The sequence below is a fragment of the Carassius carassius genome, chromosome 24, assembly GCF_963082965.1.
Source record: "Carassius carassius chromosome 24, fCarCar2.1, whole genome shotgun sequence".
Taxonomy (NCBI): domain Eukaryota; kingdom Metazoa; phylum Chordata; class Actinopteri; order Cypriniformes; family Cyprinidae; genus Carassius; species Carassius carassius.
The window spans coordinates 28,177,761-28,200,060 of record NC_081778.1 but is presented as its reverse complement, the minus strand read 5'-3'; the positions used below and the strand labels follow the sequence as shown (position 1 = coordinate 28,200,060).

The window sequence follows — 22,300 nt, the reverse complement described above, 5'->3', positions numbered from 1 at the left end:
TCATTTTTATTCCCCTTTTCATTCACAAATGACAACAAAGTATTTGCCAAGTATCGTCTTTGCCAAAACACTGATGTCTAACTATTTGAATAATAATAATAGTAGCCTAAATATATAATACGTTTCAGTCATTTTAATCGTTTATGGTGTTCAGCCGTCTCTTTTCTCTCCGTGTACACGTGACTGATTCACAAGCTGAACTGGATATTTAGGCATCCTACTCATAGTGATTTTTTTGTACAATATAGAGAAACGAAGAACGCATATAACAAGGCGTATCTTGCATGAAACCTAGCTATTTTAATAGCTGTGTATTAAGCTATGTTTAGAGTGAGACGCGGAACTACAGATAGATAGCGGTTCCGCTCGGACATTTAACAGTGATGCGCCGGAGGATTTAGTTTTCTGCTCCTCTCAATCTAAAATCACAATTTTGTTGGTAAGAAACCATTCAGTCTTTTAAGTAATTAACGTTAGAAGTCTTCAATTAGTTCCAGAAACAAATGCCTTGTATAATAAGTTATATAATTAGTAAAATAAAATAATTATATGTCGATTATTTTCTCACGGATTGAGCACGCTGTCTGATACTATGTAATACTATGTATACTATATATATAAAACTCAACATCAACATGTATACCGATGCAATAATTGGTGTAGATTTAATAATTTGTCATCTCCGATATATTCAACTTATGAAACATGTTTATCCACGATTTAGAATAGATGTGGTTTTTTTCTGTATTTACAGGATCTGAGGAGAATAAATCACACTAAAAGTTCTACCATGACGCTTTTTCATTTCGGAAACTGCGTTTCCTTGGCCTATTTCCCATATTTCATCACATACAAATGTAGTGGATTGTAAGTATTTAGATAAAATATATATATATATATATATATTATTCATATATATATATATATATATATATATATATATATATATATATATATATATATATATTCATACTTTGAAGTGTTATATCGAGCTAAGTTCGATGGAATTGTTTAGATATTATTGGCTCAATATGGATGCTGCAGTATGCATTATTTAAGATGTCTGTTTTATATGCTGAAGTATGTCAGTGTAATGTTCTTAACTCATATGCCAAACTAATGTTTTCAGTTTTTGAGGCATGGTCAGAAAATAATTGTATACATATTTGGTTTTACTCATCCACATGTTTGCAAATTAATCTTTTTTTTTTTTTTTACTGCATAATAATCCAAAAATTTTCATCCGTGCATGATTTATGCTACACAGATCAAAATTTTGTTTTTAGCTGTGACCACTGTTCTTATCTTTTCCAATCCCCTCTCTCTCGGTCAGATCTGAATATAATGCATTTTGGAGATGTGTCCAAGCAGGTGCTACCTACCTCTTTGTGCAGCTCTGCAAGGTGAGTGAACCCTTTGGGCCTCACAAAGATGTTTCTAATGTTTGTGGGTCTAAGTGAGAATGTTGTGAGATTTTCTGGAAATGTGTGTTATCACTTTCAGATGCTGTTTCTTGCCACATTTTTCCCCACCTGGGAGGGGGCAGTTGGCGTGTATGATTTTGTTGGGGTGAGTTGTGAATGTGCCACTGTTTTTATTCATTTTGAGCTTTCCATTGTGCATTTATATAGATAACTTTTATTCGAAATATTACAAGGCAAATGAAAGGAATAGGTCACTCAAAAATAAAATAAATAAATAATGTCAGGCCATCCAAAGTGTAGATGAGTTTGTTTCTTCATTTGGAGAAATGTAGCATTACATCACTTGCTCACCAGTGGATCCTCTGCAATGAATGGGTGCCGTCAGAATGAGAATCCAAACAGCTGATAAAAATATCCACATGACTCCAGTCCATCAATTAAGGTATTGTGAAGCAAAAAGCTGCATTTTTGTAAGAAATTAATTAATCATTCAGCTCTTTTAACTTCAAACCGAAATAAGTGTCCATAATGCATAATAATGCTTCAAAATCACATTAAAATCCACCAACATATATTTTTTTTTAGAACTTTTTTTAGACCGTTTTCACTTTTGAAAGGTGCTTGTTGTGTATATATCTCTTCTGATTCAGATGAGTTAACTTGGCACTGGAGAGAGTGATATTGTGGATAGAGGACTTATTTAGGCAGAGGAAATGGCTTCAAGTTAATAACATTTTGATGGATTTGTTCCTTAAAAACACAGCTTTTCGCTTCACAAAGCGTTAACTGATGGTCTTGAGTCTTGTGGATTATTGTGATGTTTTTATCAGATGTTTGCGCATTGTCTCTGCACCTATTCACTGCAGAGGAAGAGGAAGAGATGTGATGCTGAATTTCTCCAAATCTATTGGGATGAAGAAACAGAGCACATTGTCACCAAATGTATATTTTTGGGTGAACTATTCATTTAAGGCTTTTTGCTCACAACTTGTTCACACATTATTATTTCAACCATGCTGGCAGTGCAAATAATCATGTTAACTTGATTCATTCATGTCCTGTTAACCCCAGGAGTTCATGAAGGCCACAGTGGACTTGGCTGATCTTCTAGGTCTTCATCTGGTTATGTCTAGGAATGCTGGGAAGGGTGAATATAAGATCATGGTGGCAGCTATGGGCTGGGCTACAGCCGAGCTCATCATGTCAAGGTATTCGGATCATCATGAGGGATACGCTGTCAATCACTATCATCATCATTTTCACTGGCAGTAACCAGATATGCTTGGGCTCTTTTGTTCAAGATTTTGGAGTCCCAAGTGTGAGAAATGATCAGTACTGTAAAAGAATATATTGTCTGTTCATTCTAAACAGATGTATTCCGTTATGGGTGGGAGCTCGTGGCATTGAGTTTGACTGGAAATACATTCAAATGAGCTTCGATTCCAACATCAGTCTGGTAAGATATGTGCTTACTTTGTGCTTTAGATTTTGTGTTTGTATGCATTAAAAAAATCAGCATCACAAATGTATGTATTTTATTTATTTTACTATAACAGAGCTCTCTCTCTCTCTATATATATATGTGTGTGTGTGTGTGTGTGTAGTCATTGGGACTCAACTTTTAGGTCTGATCTACTCACTTCTGTTACTTTATCCTGTACCTGAATTTTTTTACTCCTATTAGGTTCATTATATTGCCATGGCAGCAGTAGTATGGATGTTCACTCGATACGACCTTCCCAAAAGCTTTCGACTCCCTGTTACCGTCCTGCTGGGATTGTGTGTTTATAAGGGCTTTCTCATGGAGTGAGTATCACAGTCATACTTGTTTATCTTTATTCTGCCTTAAAAGGGATAGTTCAAAATGAAAATAACCCCGCAATTTACTCACCCTCAAGCCATCCTAGGTGTGTATGACTTTCTTCTTTCCAAAGAATACAATCAAAGTTCTATTTAAAAAATGTCCCCATCTTCAAAGCTTAATAATGGCAGTGAATGGGCGTTAAGTCCAATAAAGCGCATCCATCCATAATTAAAAGTACTCCCCACGGCTCCAGGGGGTTTATAATGGCCTCCTGAAGCAAATTAATGCCTTTTGGTAAAAAAAGAAAACCTGTAATCTCTAGCTTCCACTAACTGTCGTAAACATGTTTACTAGAGAGTGGTGTTGCAGTGGAGGATGTAGGACGTACATTATGTGTAGCATGAGCTCCTGTGAGAATATGCTAGTCTCACCAGAACCAAGTTTTGTTTACAGGAGCAAAGGAAACAAAGTCTCCTTTGTTTAGCGAAGGAAAACCATTCTCCTCTTGGCTTATATCGAAATCCTCCCTCATTTTTCTTTACAAATCCTCGTTTTTTACTTTGTAATTTGTGACTGGTGTTTTGTATTGCTCTCTCTTCTGCTCTTCCGTGTTCGGCCCTTCTCACTGGAGCTTACGATATGCCTACATCTTACCGGAATGGCACTTTCTCGTGAACACATGTACAACAGTTATCGAAAGCTAGAGATTAAGGTGCAGTCGAGGCCTAATGGTTAGAGAGTCGGACTTGTAACCCAAAGGTTGTGGGTTTAAGTCTCAGGTCTGGCAGGAATTGTAGCTGAGGGGAGTGATTAACCAATACTCTCTCCCATCTTCAACACCACGAAGAGGTGCAACCTTTGAGCCAGGCTCAGAACCCCCAGCTGCTCCCCGGGCGCCGCACCATAAATGGCTGCCCACTGCTCCGGGTGTGTGTTCACTACTGTGTGTGTGCACTTGGATGGGTTAAATGCAGAGCACAAATTCTGAGTATCAGTCACCATACTTGGCCACACGTCACTTTACATTCACATATGGATTTCTTTCTTACAAAAATGCATCAAGAGGCCTTTATTAACCCCCCAGAGCCATGTGGAGCATTTTTTTTTATGACACAAAAATAATTATCTGTAATTTTCAACATTGGACAGCATTTGGACAGCATTTCTGTATCATTTAAACAACCCACATTAATCTACTACTGAACATTTCATTTAACTTGTAAATCAAATAAGTTAATTATTTAGTTGTATAATAATTAGAGGCTTTTTTAATTATTATTTAATTTATCACAATTAATTGATAATTTCTTATTTGATACAGTACAGTTTAATTTATTAGAGCAGTATTTTGAGGACTGGTGCACTTGTTTGTCTCTCCTCTAGATGGCACTGTTGCCTTAAGCCTGATTTTCTTGCCGTTAGTTTCTGGCTGTTTGTGTGATTAAATACTAGCTTATTGAATATAAAATATTGCATACTATGCACTGTATACTGCTTACTGTTTTTAATAGCAAGTGAAATGCAGTACACAGTATAAAACATTTAATACAGTAGAATGTCATGTAAAATTACCTTTTCGTCTAGCATGTGAGCATTGTGCATTTTTTCACATTTTGAATTCAGTGTTGCAGGAAAATTGCATTGTGGGTTACAGTATTAGTGTTGTGTAGTAGGTAATCCGAGTGTTTTATGGTTGTGTTAATATATGCACACTATAAACTACAGAAATAAATGTGTAATATGTTGATATACGTTTCTGTATTAAGTCACTGTGTCTAATTTTAAAGAAATCTTATGCTCCTTGTTTTGAGTTTTAACTGCACGTAACTGTTTATTTCCATGTTTGTGTCTCTTCTCCAGACTGTTTGTTCATGTTTTCCTCCTGGGCAGCTGGACGGCTCTCCTAGTGAAGGCTGTGCTCACTGGTGCCATCTCCCTGTGTTCACTCTTCCTATTCGTCACACTCGTTCACAGCAACTAAACACTTCTACTGTACAGTGCCTTCACTCAAAGGACATTTCAAGTATTTGAAGAGCAAATCTACATTCTTACTTGGAATACTGTTGACTTTTTTTATATGCCTCAAGGAGACTGTGAGAGTATAAGCGTTGTTAGTGAACGTGTGTTTATACTTTATGCTATTAACTAAATAAATATTAGATATCAGTATGAAGGAATACTTGAACAGTTTTGGTAGATAAACCAGTAATGGTGAAACATACACCAAGAAAATCCTTCTTAACGACCAAGTAATTTATTACTAAAGATACATGGGATAAAACTAATTTGCAGATTTTGTATGGTAGAATTTAATTATTATAAAATATCACCATATGAACAAACTAAACCCAACATGCATTTTATATGTATGTATATGTGTGTGTGTTTGTGTATTTACATTTTGTTGTGCTTCCTTGACAAGGAACTATCTAGGAACAAGTTGTGTGCATCACCTGTGGATTATTGTGGTATTTTTATCTGATGTTTGGACTCTGCTAATAAAAAATAATAATAAAAAAACAGCAACTGGTGATGTATATAAAGCAGTTTAAACTGTCTTATTGACCAGTAATAAAGTGTGTCAGGAAAAAACAGAGCTTGTGGAAAAAAAGTTGTTTACCATAATTACCCACTCCGTTCTATAGTTAAATAAAGATAAATATCCTACCTGTATATGTTTGGCTGTTTTAAAAATGGCTAAAATGTTTTAACCTCAAGAAATGTTGCCTGCCAGTTCATTTAACTAAGCTTTAAAAAGACTTTAATGTTAACCTGCAATTATCAACAAGTTGATAAGTTCTAAGCGTGCATTATCTTCATTTTGCACTCATATAGAAAGGTTACTGTGATGATTGAACTTGTTTTCACCCTTCTTATCAACTATTAAACAAGCCATAAAGTTTACATGCAATGATAATGAATGTGTAATTACAAACCAGCCCCACAGATTTAAAATCAAAGAGCATTGTTTTCAATCTCCATATAACCACACCTGAGCGGAAAAAAAAACATGAATAAAGAGTGAATAAATGAATAAAGAGTAAAAATCAGTGGCGTTTCACTCTTGGATAATCTTTCTTTTAAAATCTCTTTTTTACAGAATTCTATTTCAAGCTGTTGTTCTTTCCTTAAAACTCTTAAACTTTTTTTATGCCTCTTTGGTTTGTTCTTTGGAGATTTGTTACATTATATTTTTTCTTTCTATCCTTTTTACAGTCAGTTTCGTTGTTTCTTTTGAGCCCTATTCTAAATTATTTGTAAGTTTTTTTTTCTTCAAACCCTTTTGAACATTCTTTTCATCTTTGATTATCTTGATTTGTTTATTGAGGTTTGTTTATAAACTTCTCATGTTTTGTTTTTGTTTTTTTTCCTTTTTTTGTACACTGGATATTATGGATATAGTAATCATAAAGTATTTGTTTAATTCCTTGTTTAAAAAAAGCTATCCTTTTTTTATTTTTTTATTGTTTTGTTTTTGCACATAATATTTCCCTTTGTAAGTTCCAAGTAACCTTTTCCCTAAACTCTCCTTTAAATGTCAGCTGCAGATTTACGACTCCCAGTTGGCTTAATGAACACTCTCACCATCAATTGCTCTCCTTCTCTCTCCTCTCTCCTCTTGTTTTTCAAAGTCCAGGTCAACAGAGAATGGCGGACAGTGATCTGTATCTGGTTTACCATGGTCTCCTGCTGCCTAAGGTAGCTCATTCAGAGGAAAGTCTCAAATACTTCCAAAATTTCCAAGTCAAAGATGACGATGTGTTTGCTGTTACCTATCCAAAATCCGGTAAGATAATTGTTTATTTTCAATGCATACAATTTATCTCTCATCTCATGCATTATGCAACACAGTAAGCAAAGACTTGTTGCATTACATTTTCTCCATATAGCCTAGCTTTAATCTTTTCAAAAGATGCTAAGTTTTCTTTTCACATGCACATATTGTGGAGCAGTTAAACGACGAGGAACTGTTATTTGGTTGTTACCCGGTTATGAATGCAATGACTGCATATTGATCTACCTCAGACAGCAAATCACTATTTTGTTTTATAGAATATCAACTAATTTACATTTTAATATCGAACTTCACAGGCAAATGCATTCTGCATAATGATTTGTTCGTTATTCTATGCATTGTAATTCAAATGCAAAATGAAAATTGTTTTTTTTTTTTCTTTTTACATGCATGAACTTGATCAGTGCATCCTCAATGATCTCTGCCTGTGTTTTTAGGTACCACATGGATTCAAGAAATCCTTCCTCCGCTCCTGAATGGAGGAGACCTGACATCTGTGGAAACCATCCCTAACTGGGACAGGGCTCCATGGCTGGAGGAAACACGAGCTCCAGTGGTCCTTGATAAACTCCCTTCACCGCGAGCCATTGTCTCCCACATGCATTATAATTTGATGCCTTCCTCATTTTTCAAGTCAAAGGCAAAGGTGCAGAAAACAGTAGAACCGTCATACAAATACATAGTCTGTGTAGATAATGTTTAACTTTTGACATACTACTGGCAAAGAAACAGTACTTCTTTCTGCATTCACTTACCTGTGTTGACATCTGCTGTCCAAAAAAAAAAAAGTTAGGCCAGTTAAACTGCCCAAATGAAATGACTGGTCCATCAGTGTCGAAAGAAGGTATTCATTTACAGTTTATTTATGGCTACAAGATGCCATGTTTTTACAGTCATTTTAACAGTTGTACTTCTACAGTCTATTACAAATAAATGACAGCTACATATTTGCATTTTAATGCAATGTGATGTTGCCATTTAACTTCCTAGCATGCATTGTGGCACGAATGAATTATATGGTCATTTGTGTATTCTACTAATTGCTGGTTTATTCTGCAGTAATTTTTGTTGTCACTTTAAGATTTTAAATACTGTTGATTGTCACCATTCATAGAAGTATCACTAGTCACAGCCTGTAAATCTAAACAATCTCTAAACTAATCATCATAATGATGACAAATAACAAAACAGTTAAAACTACTATCCCATGTATAATGTATACTGTGTGTGTGTGTGTACCTATTTAACCATATTTTGGGGACAAAATCCCCAAAAAACTCTATTTGGGGACATCCTAATTTGTAAACTATTATAAAAAATAAAGTAAAAACTTTTTTTATTATTGTAAAAATGCTGAACATTTTCTGTGAGTGGTAGGGGTGGCTTAAGGTTAAAAAGTGTATAACTGTATATTAAAACAATAGAAGTTTATGTAATGTCCCTATTTAGATAGCTAAGTAAAGTGCGTGTGTGTGTTATGGTACAAAATGACATGCCTGCATTAATTTCACTGTAGAATTCTCAATACAGTACTTCATTACTGGTAAATATTGTAATATCCTTGCATTTTCTTACAGTGTTTTTTCATATCAAAATGCATGTCCGGACCAGTCTCTTTTTTTAATAAAGCAAAACAAAGTGTCTAATCACATTATCTTGTTTTTCGTCTCCAGGTAATCTATGTCGCTCGGAATCCTAAAGATGTTTTAGTCTCATTGTACCACTTTCATAAAATGGCCAAGTTCCTTGAAGACCCAGGAACATTTGAAGAATTCTCCGACAAATTCCTGTCAGGAAAAGGTGAGACATTTTAATAATTTTTGTAAGTATTCAGTATACAGTAAGTGACAAGGAAAAATGCAAAATAACTACTTTTTGAATAATGGTGTATTTTTTTATATCAATGTTGTTGCCATCTTAAGATCCACTTTACCCCAAAACACCCTTTTAACTGCTTTAAAAGCACTTTTAAAGTAGATTCATTTCTGTACTCAAAAATAAACATGCATCAAACATGATATTTGTAGACGGAGAGTGTAAATATATTGAAATGATCAGTTTGCAATTGCTTGCACAGTTATGTTCGGAAAGTGGACCGACCATGTGAAAAGTTGGCAAAACCACGAGCTCGGTGACAGAATTCTGTACATCACCTATGAAGAAATGTTTCAGGTACAGTGAAACGATGCTGCTCGTTCAGATATCAGAAAGATGCATGCAGCAGCAACTTTCCAATGTAATAAAATGAAGGTTCTTGCACTTGTAGGATCTTCGTGAGGTCCTGGGTCGGATTTTAAAATTTCTTGGTCGGGACCTGAGTGCAGAGGCTCTGGATCGTGTGGTCAATCATGGCACTTTCCAAAATATGAAAACAAACAAAATGTCAAACTACTCTCTGGTCCCAGAAAATGTTATGGACAGCAAGAAGTCACCCTTCCTTAGAAAAGGTACCCAGGTTTTAAAGCATCAGCTGAGAGCTGCTTTTTTAATTGAATTGAAAACTTGGACATTATGTTATTTGTTCTTGAATGAAACACTCTTATTATGTAAAGGTATCGCTGGAGACTGGAAGAATCACTTCAGCCCTGAGCTTGATGCCAAGTTCACGGCTGTAATTCAAGAGGACATGAAAGGAAGTAACATCAGATTCCCGTGGGATGAGGAATGAGTGAATCTCTTGTCATGACATCTCGGTGCACATCAAAATAAACAGTCATAGATGGAACATGTGATTGTTTAATTCACTTTGTGTTGATTCAAGTTCATTGCCGCGACGTCCTCTGCTGTCCTGAAGCTATGTTGGAATTTCTCAAGATGATAAGACATTAAAGTGCAAGACAGTTTTTACATAACATAACAAGTGAGGATGCGACATCAAACATCAGTTTTGTGTCACTGAGGGAAGTTGCAAGTTCAGACACTGTAATATTTAATTATTTTGTGATCACACAATGATGGGGTGTATTTTTGAGAAGGACTGCTTTTCAAAGTGAAATATTATTCGAAAATATAATGTTTATTCCACATAAACGTAATTTATCTTATACATTTTCATTTATCTAATCGGGGGAACCCAGCATCTCTTTTACTCATGGTTCTGCATTAAGCATAAGAAATGTTTCAGTATACTTTCATATAAATGCATAACAAAAATTCATGAATATGAGCTGTTTATGCTTATATGAAGTTTTATGTATAAAAAAAACAGTACAATCATCATGTGTATTTCTGTGTGAGGTTTCTTGACTTTCCTTAAAATAATGCTGTCGTTCACTCAAAAATGACAAAATGCTAAAGATTGGTCAAATTTGAAATTTAGTGTCCAAGCAGCTGATAAAAACATCACAAAATCTACTGGACAAATTGTGGAAAGAGTACTTCCTATTTTAGCCAGAAGCAACAATTTGAAGTTGTGATGTTTTTATCAGATGTTTGTCTCTCATTCTGACGGCACCCATTCACTGCAGAGAATCCATTGGTGAGCAAGTGATGTGATGCTAAATTTATCCAAACCCATTCAGAAAAAGAAACTCATCTACTTCTTGGATGGCCTGGTGAGTAAACTTTCAGCAAATGTATATTTTTGGGTGAACGATTCTTTAAATTGCTACACTTTCCCTAAAGGAAAGAAAAATGGCAAAAAAGATCAGTCAAAATTGTGTGTCCTCTATAGAGTTGCACAGAGTATAAGAGAATTGTACAACTCAATACTATTATAGTATTACTATTATTTTTACTGTCCCATAGACTGCCTAGTAAATTCCAAGTCAAGGTATGAAAGAAGAAAACGTCTTTCATACAGAAAAGTATGAAAGACGTCATCAGAATAGTCCGTCCGCCATCAGTGTTTAATCCTTAAAATTACAAAGCAACGAGAATTCAGCTCATATTTTCCAAAATGCCGCTTCAGTGATGTGGAGAAAAACAGAGGAGAGGAATTGTTGACTTAAGTCTTTTTCTTTTTTTCTTTGTGTAAAAAAAGTATTCTCATCGCTTAACATTACAGTTAAATCACTGATGGCAGAGCGGGGGTCACTGACGGTTATTTTTGCTTTACCATTGCATGAGCTACTTTTGCTCCTACGATTCTCTTGTGTGTATTCCTTGTGGATTTAAAATTAAAAGAGAATTTTTGGTTAATACTCTTTCTGGTGTGCTACATAGCACAACACATTACAGTTACTCTTGTAATATGTATGGGGACCGATTCTTATTAACTGTTAGTAGTTGTTAAGGTAGGTATGGGATAGGATTAAAGGATTAAAAATATGGTCATGCAGAAGAAGTCATTAATGGGTGCTTTATAAGTACTAATAAACAGCCTATACTCACACACACATACAAGATATACACTCACTGGCCACTTTATTAGGTACAACTTTTGCCTTCGGAACTGCCTTAATTCTTCAAGGCATAGATTCAACAAGGTGTTGGAAACATTCCTCAAAGACTTTGGTCCATATTGACATGATAGCATCACGCAGTTGCTGCAGATTTGTCGGCTGCACATCCATGATGAGAATCTCCCGTTCCATCACATCTCAAAGCTGCTCTATTGGATTGAGATCTAGTGACTGTGGAGGCCATTTGAGTAAAGTGAACTCATTGTCATGTTCAACAAACCAGTCTGAGATGATTTGAGCTTTGTGACATGGTGCGTTATCCTGCTGGAAGTAGCCAGCAGAAGATGGGTACACTGTAGTCATAAATGGATGGACATGGTCACCAACAATACTCAGGTAGACTGTGGTGTTTAAACGATGCTCAATAGGTACTAAGTGTGCCAAAAATATCCCCCACACCATTACACCAACACCACCAGCCTGAACCGTTGAGACAAGGCAGCATGAATCCATGCTTTCATGTTCTTTAGGCCAAATTATGAACCTACTGTCTGAATTTTGCAGCAGAAATCGAGACTCATCAGACCAGGAAACATTTTTCCAATCTTCTATTGTTCAATTTTGGTGAGCCTGTGCGAACTGTATACTCCATTTCCTGTTCTTAGCTGACAGGATCAACAGTCGATGTGGTCTTCTGCTGCTGTAGCCCATCTGCTTCAGGGTTTGACGTGTTGTGAGTTCAGAGATGGTATTCTGCATACCTTGGTTGTAACGAGTGGTTAGTTGAGTTACTGTTGCCTTTCTATCATCTCTAACCAGTCTGCCCATTCTCCTCTGACATCAACAAGGCATTTTCATCCACACAACTGCTGCTCACTGGATATTTTACTTTTTTTTCAGACCATTCCCTGTAAACCCTAGAGATGGTTGTGTCCCAGCAGATCAGCAGTTTTTGAAATACTTAGACCAGCCCGTCATATATATATATATATATATATATATATATATATATATATATATATATATATATATATAAGTGTGATTATTTAAGCAACTTTTTTAAATTACGAAAAAGTTAGAATTTCTTTTGATTATGCATGTCCAGGGTGAAATAAAGCTGTTGATCACATTAATCATTAAAAAATTTTGTATTCATTGTAGAAAAGAAAAGAAAAAGTGTGTTTGATTGTTTTTTTTTCATGCAACTGATAGGTTAGGTTTAGGTGTTGATTTGATATAAAGCAATTGTCCACACAAGACAGTGTTTTTACCACATTTATCACTGTATTGCTAAACCTGGCTTATTGATTTATTTTAAATCGCCATCTTCAGAGACTGACACACATTCTTTTTCACATAAATGACATCATTGTAAACAAACACATCTATGTCATTCACTTCCAGAATATTTGAATGAAGCCTGCTGCACTGTGATTGGTTGCCAGATTGGCTGCAAGTAAACTGGCATTGACATATGTGAAAGCTCTCACGTTTACAGTTGCATTGTTGTGTACGTGCTGAACAGTGTATATTAAACCGGTAAAGCGTACGTCTTCCCCTCTGAGGGCATTTCACCCCAGGGCCTCTGCCGTACGTGACTATGCTGGGGTTCTATGCCTGCCTCTTTACCGATAACACTAATGAACTTCCGGTGATTTCCTGTAATTGGGGCACTTTGGGCGGGACACACGTGTGAGTGTGGGCATCGTCCAGGCATGTTGATGCCATTTTTTGTTCATGCTTATAGGCTGCGGATGTGATGTCAGGCACGCTGACATTATTGCTTTGTGATTGGACGGAGGACCCATACATCCTCACGTACTGTCTGTACTAGACAGCTGGCGTACTTGCAGTCACAGAACGCATATGCATCGCCATGCAGACAGACACAGATAAAAGATCAGCTTAGATCATTAGACAGGATGGACACTAGAATAGACAGATATCAAAGTGTCTCCTCTCTGATGTCCCTGAAAGACTGAGCATGGCATGGTGGGTGTCCAAGGGTGTGGATGACAGAGTCTCTCTCAACTCTCTAAAGAAGTGTCGATACTCCAGGGATGCAGAGATAAAGATGTCTGATGTAAACTGGTAGTGCTCATGTAATTCAGTCTTCTAAAGGAATTTATTTCCTTTTATTCTGTCATTCTGTTCTCATCCTTCCCAATCTGATGACTGAAAATGTACTTGAAAAGCACAGAAAAAAAATCACAGTTGGATTCAGAACATTTACATGTAACCAGTCAGTCTGGTTTGATCTCATCTATTATACTTTCTATATTATGATATTGTACATTTTATAATAATAGTGAAGTCATCAAAACAGTTAAATGACACCAATGAAAGGGTGGAAATTAATTAAATAGTGACCATAAATATGTTATAACCGCTTTTTTTTTAGCTTCTTCAAAGGTTCCTCTATCTGGCCCAATTCAACAATTTCTTTTTTCTTTTTTTCTTTCTTTCCTTTTTTCTTTCTTTCTTTCTTTATTTCTTTCTTTCTTTTAAAGCTTAATTAAAAAAAGATATAAAAATATATCTCTTTCTAAAACTCTTCTTCATTTTTTTATTATTATTATTTCTTTTAAAAATTAAAACTGCTCACTCACTCAGAATTTTCCTCATGTTGTAGAGCTTGAGTCTGGATGAATGAGCAGCCAATGTGAATGTTGTGCACAACTGTTTTCAACATTGAAAGTAATAATAAATGTTTCGTGAGCAGCAAATCAGCATGTTAGAATGATTTCTGAAAGAGCATGTGACACTGAAGACTGGAGTACTGATGCTGAAAATTCAGTGATTCCATCACAGGAAAAAATAACATTTTAAAATACATTAAAATAAAATTAAAATAGAAAAGTAATTTTATATCGTAATAATATTTCATAATATTACTATTTTTACTATATTTTTTATTAAATAAGTGCATTACTAACCCAAAACCTTTGATAATGTAAGTCTTACACTCTAACAAATGCTGGGTTGTTGCAACCAAACTTTTGTTCAAATATGAAACAACCCAGCATTTTTTAGTGTATAAAAAGGAAATTATTACATTTATACATGCTTCAAAGGGTTCAAGATAAACCAAGACTCCCCCCAAAACAAACTTTTTTAGGCTTTTTATTTTAATTTATAATAATAATATGTCATTTGCCAATTTAGAAGAATGTTCCAAATAAACTCATTATTTCAGTCTTGTTTTTATGTGTTGTTATCTGGGTCAGCATTTGTCGTAGTGCTGTAGTTTCCTGATCGAGCCAATATAGTTTATTTTTCTTTGCTATTCTGAGATCTTTCTGTCTGGAAGTGTGGGTGGCCTCTGAAGAAACAGTGCATTGTGGGTATTTAATTGGGCCTAATGCAATTCCATGGTAGCAGCACAGAGGACTTTCACCAGGTCACAGGTTTACTGATATACCGCGGCAAAGACAAGCAGATGGGTTTGTATTTGCCAGCTGTTTGGTGAAAGTTTTATAACTCCAGACTTTGAACTTAATTTGATTCGGGGGCACTTTAAGATTTAGGCTTCTTGCTTTCTTGCAAATATTACCTTTTGCAGACAAAGCATATAGTTTTTGTTTGATGCATCATCATGCATTTATTTCAGATTACTGAATTTACAGTTACTGAAGGGTTAAAACATCACCACAGACCATCACAGACCTCAGGACCAATAGCCAGTCCACTCAATGACTGCAGTCTCTTATGTTAAAGAAAGCATTAAAGGTCTTGTTTGTAAAGTTTCGTAAATGTTCACCTATCGTCCATTTAGATAAACTGAGGCTAAAAGCATTCAAACGAAGTTTTTCACAAACCCACAACCTCCACATCTCCTGTGTTAAATTAGGTCCTCTCATTCTATTAGCTGTCTCCAAAATAGCTAAAAAATATATTTCAGCTTTTATTTACAGGCATTCAGTGGGTCATCAGCTTTTTGCAGTCCACAAATATTCAGTGGGATTTTTATATTTGTGCTTTTTTTCACAAATATTTTCTTTTAATACTTTCAGCTGTTGGGAAATGTATTTATTTATTTACTTACTTACTTACATAATTGGACTCCCAGTAAACCTAATTATGACAACTGGCTAATAAGAAACTCCTAAAAATCATTACATACATTTTGTGGGAAGTCGTGGCCTAATGGTTAGAGAGTTGGACTCCCAATCGAAAGGTTGTGAGTTCGAGTCCCGGGCCGGCAGGAATTGTGGGTGGGGGTAGTGCATGTACAGTTCTCTCTCCACCTTCAATACCACGACTGAGGTGCCCTTGAGCAAGGCATCGAACCCCCAACTGCTCCCCGGGCGCCGCAGCATAAATGGCTGCCCACTGCTCCGGGTGTGTGCTCACAGTGTGTGTGTTCACTGCTCTGTGTGTGTGCATTTCGGATGGGTTAAATGCAGAGCACAAATTCTGAGTATGGGTCACCATACTTGGCTGAATGTCACTTCACTTTAGACTGTTTATATGTTACATTACTGTCAACATGCCATTAATAATACAGACACTGAACATTATATTATTAATTAATACAGACATTGGCAACATCACAACCGGTCGGCTACGTCTTATTGTTAGCACTGTTATCTTCTGCGGCATTCATTGGTCCTGTTTGGAATTTATTCATGTGGTTTTATTTACTAATGCTGAAATGCTGTCATCTTCCTGCTATTGTCTGAATGATTATCTTCACCTGAGTGATAAGACAAGGCTTTACATTAAATGAGATGGACACTCCACCTTTGTTTTGACTTCGCACTAATTCTCATACACAAATATAAAAACTCCAGCAGCATGGCAGAGACATCAGAGGAACAACTGCTTTATTCTAAAAACTAAACTTTGCTAGTCTTACAAATGCTGTGTTGATAAAGTACATTCAACAAAGAGCTGAAACATTAAAAATTCCCTTTCCTTTTTGTGTTAGTTTAATTAAAACCATTTTGGGAAATATTATACACTATTTCTATCACAGTGCAATTGAAGTTTACAGTGAGCTTTGGTGCTCCCAGTTTCAAGCCAGATATTTTGTCCTTTACTGTCCACTGTACATCAAAAATACACTGTAGTAAATCATCTCTTACCTTCCTTCCTCTTTTACACAAATGACACGTACTAGGAACCTCTATATAGCTGCCTTGTCTATTTTGAACTATAAAATGTATTCTTTATAGATTTCCTTAAGTTTAGAAGTGCTTTATTGCCAGCTTTTAACAAATGGAGTAATGTGCTGTACATATATTTGAATCTTTAGACTACTGTTCAGTACATCGGTGTATAGTTTAGTGCATCTTAAAAAGGAATATTTTTGTCAACATTTACACACATTCATGCCATTTCAATCTTTTCTTTCCTGTAGAACACAAAGAAGAAGTTTTGAAGAATGTACATAAAATGTTTTATTATGAGTGCTATTCTTTGAAGTTTTACATCACAACATCACAGAAGTTGTTTTGGTTCAGAAGTTTAAGCAGAATAAGTTTTGGATAATCATGGTAATTACATGCCATAAAAAGCAAAAACAAAACAAATAACTGTCACGTTCGGGAGCACAGGAGACGTGAGATCCAAGTGCAGTGTGAGATTTATTGGGCAATCCAAAATCAGAGTCAAAAAAAGCCGGGGTCGTAACCAAACATCAGTCCAAAACAGAAACAAACAAACAGGATCAGGAACAGGAACTCGAAAACTAGGAACGCGAGGAAACCAGGTGACGGAAAGTAAGGACTCCATGCAGACAAACAGAAATGGACTGGTTAATATAGGGAGGATAATGACTAACAAGTGAAGACACCTGAGTGCAATTAACAGGAGTGCAAATACTGTGATGAAGGGACAAGGCTTAGTGGGAATTGTAGTGCCTACGGTGAGGTGCCTATGGGGAAGTGAGACCACTAGTGGACACCGAGGGAAAACAGAGACCAGACAGCGTGACAATAACTAAACAACACAGTTGCTAAATTCTTTATTTGATATATTTATTTATTTTATTGTATTTTCCCTCACTCTTGACTCTTGTTTGTCCACTATATAAAACTGTTAATCAGTGTAGCCGCACTGGGTTGTACATTATAATTAACTCAAATGATATATAGTGAATTTTAATAATTAATCAGGAATATGATCAATATATATATCTCATATGACAGTTACATTAAATTTATTGAAGATGAAAAATAGGTCAATTGTATATATCAATAACTCATTACAAGGCACTGTAATTTACTCATTAATATGTCAATATTCCATTCTTCACATGAATTGTAGTGATATCCAGTGTTGGGAAGGTTACTTTGGAAATGTAATAGGTTACAGATTACAAGTTACCTTGTTTAAAATGTAATAGTAGTGTAACTTTTTCAATTACTTTATTAAAGTAATGTAACTAATTACTTTTGAGTACTTTTTGATTACTTTTATAAATTTGTGAAAATTAAAGAATAATAAATAAAAGCATATACATCAACTTAAATACAGTTATCTAATAAGCATGTGACGTATTCTGTGTAATAAACTCTTGAAATATTGGTGTTTTTTTGAAACTACGGTCTCTTTGTATATGATGATAGTTTTCTCAAAATAAGTAAAATGCACATGAAGTGACACAGAGCAGTTCTAGAAATTATGTTTATGTGCTCGTGTATTCCTATATTGAGGCGGCAGAGGTTGAAAACACTGCGAGCTTCAGTAGGCTTATGTGTAGTAAATGAAACCATGTCTTTGCCATTAATTTACAGGAGGGACGGACTGGGAAAAAAATTCAGACTGGAAAATTCAAACTCATACAAACCAGTTCATGGACAAAACTATTTTTTGTTTGGACCTGACATAAAAAAAAAAGGTTTAAATCTTTAATTTGGGGACATATTAACATTTAATCTTTAATTTGGGGACAATAATTAAAAGTTCTCTCCTGAACTGCACCTTCACTTCCATTTTTCTCTTCAGTCTCTTTATTTTGCCCTGTTATCCATCTCTCGTATGACTTTAATACTCAAGATTGAACAAAACTATACTTTACAATACAATACTCTACAATACTACAATATCTTTATAGAAAAATCCTAATACTGTAAACAAGTCATGTTTTTCCCTTACAAAAGTTAAACATGCTTTTATTAGTCTATATAAAAGTAAAATAACCTTTTTTTTTTTTTGCAAATTGATTTGTATTTATTTTTAAATAAATACATTTGTAAAATATTTTTTCATTTTTGGTTACCACAGTTAAACAATAGTAACCATTTTCTCTGGATTTATAGTTGAATATTAAAATAATAATTTTCGTAAGGGTTGTGGTGTTGTCGTAGCTCCCCCTAAACCTATTAAAAAAAATCTGATTTTTTTTTTCAGCTAAATTACTACTGTAACATTACAACTGATAATAATGATGTCCTTTATATAGTATTTTGAGTGATGACTGATGAGCAACGTGCTGCTGGTTGATTAAAAAAAACAAAGACAAAAAAGCATCTTTACAGATGAAACTGACCTGAAACCCTGAACAGTAGTTCTGCTTCTTTGCTCCAGCTGTGCGCTTCCACACTCCACTCTATTCTCTCTCTCTCTCTCTCTTTCTCTCTCTCTCTCTCTCTCTCTCTCTCTCTCTCTCTCGCATTGATTACTCTGAGTCTGATCCAAACCGTTTGGCGGAGGCACGGAGAGCGCGCGAGTCATGACTAAAAATTCAAGATTTATTAGAGATTTAATTATCAAATGGCGGATTTGCAAATGATCGATTTAGTACATTCGGCAGGCAATTATACAATAATGATATTAAATGGAGGGCAAAATCGGCTGCCAGGCCACCGGGAATTGTCCTGGTTCTCCCGGTGTCCAGTCCGCGCCTGATTTCCACAGACACGCAGAATGTGCAAGTCATATATTGCATTTTTGGGGCTTTATATTCACAGACACTAGTCGATGTCATGTTTTGATTCAAGTGTACTGACCTACTTTTGATTTAGTCATCCAAAATGTGGCATATTCCGTCCGCGTTAGGCATTCCGTATTTATGACTGGATTCTACGAACCAGACTGTGTTTCCGCATCCCGGAAATTATCAGGGCAGTATGTCTCAGAATAGTCAGTGCAATTTGGGAAAGAAATCAGTTAAATCTGTATGTGGATGTGTGTAAATATTCAAATGTAATCCCCTTTGTAATCGTTAAAAATTTCATAAGTAACTGTAATTTAATTACTAATTTTTCTTAGTAACTGTAAATAATTACAGTTACAATAATTTTGTAATTAAATTACGTAACGCCGTTACATGTAACTAGTTACTCCCCAACACTGCTTATCAACTTTCAAATAAAGTTATCACTTCTTATAATTCAAGGAAAAATATTCTCTGGCCATGAAAACATAATCCTATCATTATGAAATTTCGGGTTACTAAAAAGTAAAGAGCTTGTCGCTAAAGATCAGACATTTCATTGACTCGTGATGTGAGCGTTTAGACAGAGGCAATCATGAATATATATTGGTTTTTAATAATTTAACTAATAATACATCAAACTACAAATCACACAGAGTAAATACGCGTACGTCAATACAGACAGTAACTTTGTACAAGACATAACGGAATCCAAATGAGGGAGAGAGAGAGAGAATGAGTGTGAGAAAATGAGAGAGAGAGGTGAGAGAATTAGGCGTGATCACAGAATTATGCGCTCAGTTATGCAAACTCACAAACAGTAACCCTTGAAAGACAACAACGAATCAAATCACCTTGAAAAGGTAATAGACAAACTTTAAGCAGCATTTAAATCTCCATAGAGAATGATACTTGCATGTGGTCTCTTTGTGACTCGCCAGACCAGCGTGCGTGTGTTCTTTCGTGTCTTCCGGGGCTGCTGCGGAATCGCGCGATATTTGAAAGGTCCAACAAACGTAATGATTCAGAATTCATCTTCATCTTTGCTGTTCTGTCAGTTAGGTCATAAAGTTTTACGACCTGGTCAGGGGGGTAGGTTTAAAACTCATGATTCTATTTGAGAACATTAAAATTAGGAGAAACATTTCCAATTTACAAGTCAGCAACTTATAATCCTCGCATAACAGAATTAACCATTTTATGCAACACACAAACCTATTCAAAATACATATTATTAAGGACTTACATAAAGAGCGTAAAGAAAAGTTTGTGTGTGTGTTTAGGAATGTGGGTGTTTTATTTCTTCTTTGAGGCTCGCGCGGGTATCCCTGGACAGTCTCAATAGATGTAATAACTGTCACCCACGCCAGGATGTTGCCGACATCGCGGCGCCCCAAAAGGTGAATTATGTTGGAAGATGTTGTAAAACGAAGGTCCTTGTTTACTCACGTTCTGGTCTTTGAGTGCAGAATGTGTTAGAGAGACAGGATTCATTAATATGGAACAGCTGAAATACCATCAGGTCATTAGTGTTACATCAGTTAGAATTTTTGTTTTTTTTTACAGAGTATAGATAAAAGTAAAATTAAATAAAATAAATAAACATTTTCTGAGCTATAGTTAATAAAAACATAGAAACCTATTAATTCTGATAAATATACAGGTGCATCTCAGTAAATTAGAATGTTGTGGAAAAGTTCATTTATTTCAGTTCTTAAACTCAAATTGTGAAACTCGTGTATTACTTGTAAATAAATTCAGTGCACTCAGACTGAAGTTTAAGTCTTTGGTTCTTTTAATTGTGAGGATTTTGGCTCACATTTAACAAAAACCCACTAATTCACATTTCAACAAATTATAATACGTCATAAAACCAATAAAAAAAACATTTAGTGGATTGTTGGCCTTCTGGAAAGTATGTTCATTTACTGTACATGTATTCAATACTTGGTAAGGGCTCCCTTTGCTTTAATTACTGCCTCAATTTGGCGTGGCATGGAGGTGATCAGCATGGAGGCACTGCTGAGGTGGTATGGAAGCCCAGGTTTCTTTGACAGTGGCCTTCAGCTCATCTGCATTTTTTGGTTTCTTGTTTCTCATTTTACTTTTGACAATAGCCCATAGATTCTCTCTAGTGTTCAGGTCTGGGGAGTTTTCTGGCCAGTCAAGGACACCAACACCATGGTCATTTAACCAACAAAATAAAATGAAATGTAAAAAATGTAAAATAAAATCAGCAACTTCAAAAAGCTGGTCAACAAAAGGGAGCATGAAGTGCTCCAAAATTACTTGGTAAACAGGTGCAATGACTTTGGTTTTCAAGAAACACAATGGACCAACACCAGCAGATGACATTGCACCCCAAATCTTCACAGACTGTGGAAACTTAACATTGGACTTTATGCTACTTGGGCTATGAGCTTCTCCAACCTTCTTCCAGACTCTTGAATCCAGTTTGCTTGACAGTCCTCATAAGGCTGCGGTTCTCTCGGTTGGTTTTTCTACCACACTTTTTCCTTCCACTCAACTTTCTGTGAACATGCTTGGATACAGCACTCTGTGAACAGCCAGCTTCTTTGGCAATGAATGTTTGTGGCTTACCCTCCTTGTGAAGGGTGTCAGTGATTGTATTCTGGACAACTGTCAGATCAGCAGTCTTCCCCATGATTGTGTAGCCTAGTGAACCAAACTCAGAGACCATTTTGAAGGCTCAGGAAAACTTTTGCAGGTGTTTTGAGTTGATTAGCTGATTGACATGTCACCATATTCTAATTTGTTCAGATAGTGTATTGGTGGGGTTTTGTTAAATGTGAGCAAAAATCACCACAATTAAAAGAACCAAAGACTAAAACTACTTCAGTCTGTGTGCATTGAATTTATTTAATACACAAGTTTCACAGTTGAATTACTGAAATAAATGATACTTTTCCATAATATTCTTATTTATTGAGATGCACCTGAACATTCATTCATTCAATCATTCATTTTACATTTTTGGAAATTACATTTCTGAACTATAGTTTTCAATAGTTTTCAATAGAAATCTATGGG

General features: G+C 35.5%; 3 protein-coding genes across 4 annotated transcripts in view; all 3 read left to right on the top strand.

Moving 5' to 3' along the window:
- The window catches only part of LOC132103372 (RNA-binding protein 42), a 77,607-nt gene that overhangs the window by 23,371 nt on the left and 31,936 nt on the right, over positions 1–22,300 (top strand). The window lies entirely within an intron of this gene.
- Positions 317–5,822, top strand: LOC132103367 (BOS complex subunit TMEM147-like). Its single transcript, XM_059508429.1, has 8 exons — positions 317–439; positions 755–867; positions 1,334–1,403; positions 1,504–1,569; positions 2,496–2,632; positions 2,796–2,880; positions 3,109–3,230; positions 5,089–5,822. Exons 2-8 carry the CDS (start codon positions 791–793, stop codon positions 5,207–5,209), a joined length of 678 nt encoding a protein of 225 aa, XP_059364412.1. The 5' UTR covers positions 317–439; positions 755–790; the 3' UTR covers positions 5,210–5,822.
- LOC132103714 (sulfotransferase 2B1-like) lies at positions 6,683–10,235 on the top strand. Its single transcript, XM_059508807.1, has 6 exons — positions 6,683–7,015; positions 7,462–7,670; positions 8,698–8,824; positions 9,102–9,196; positions 9,291–9,471; positions 9,577–10,235. The coding sequence occupies exons 1-6, from the start codon at positions 6,877–6,879 to the stop codon at positions 9,690–9,692; spliced, it is 867 nt and encodes a 288-aa protein (XP_059364790.1). The 5' UTR covers positions 6,683–6,876; the 3' UTR covers positions 9,693–10,235.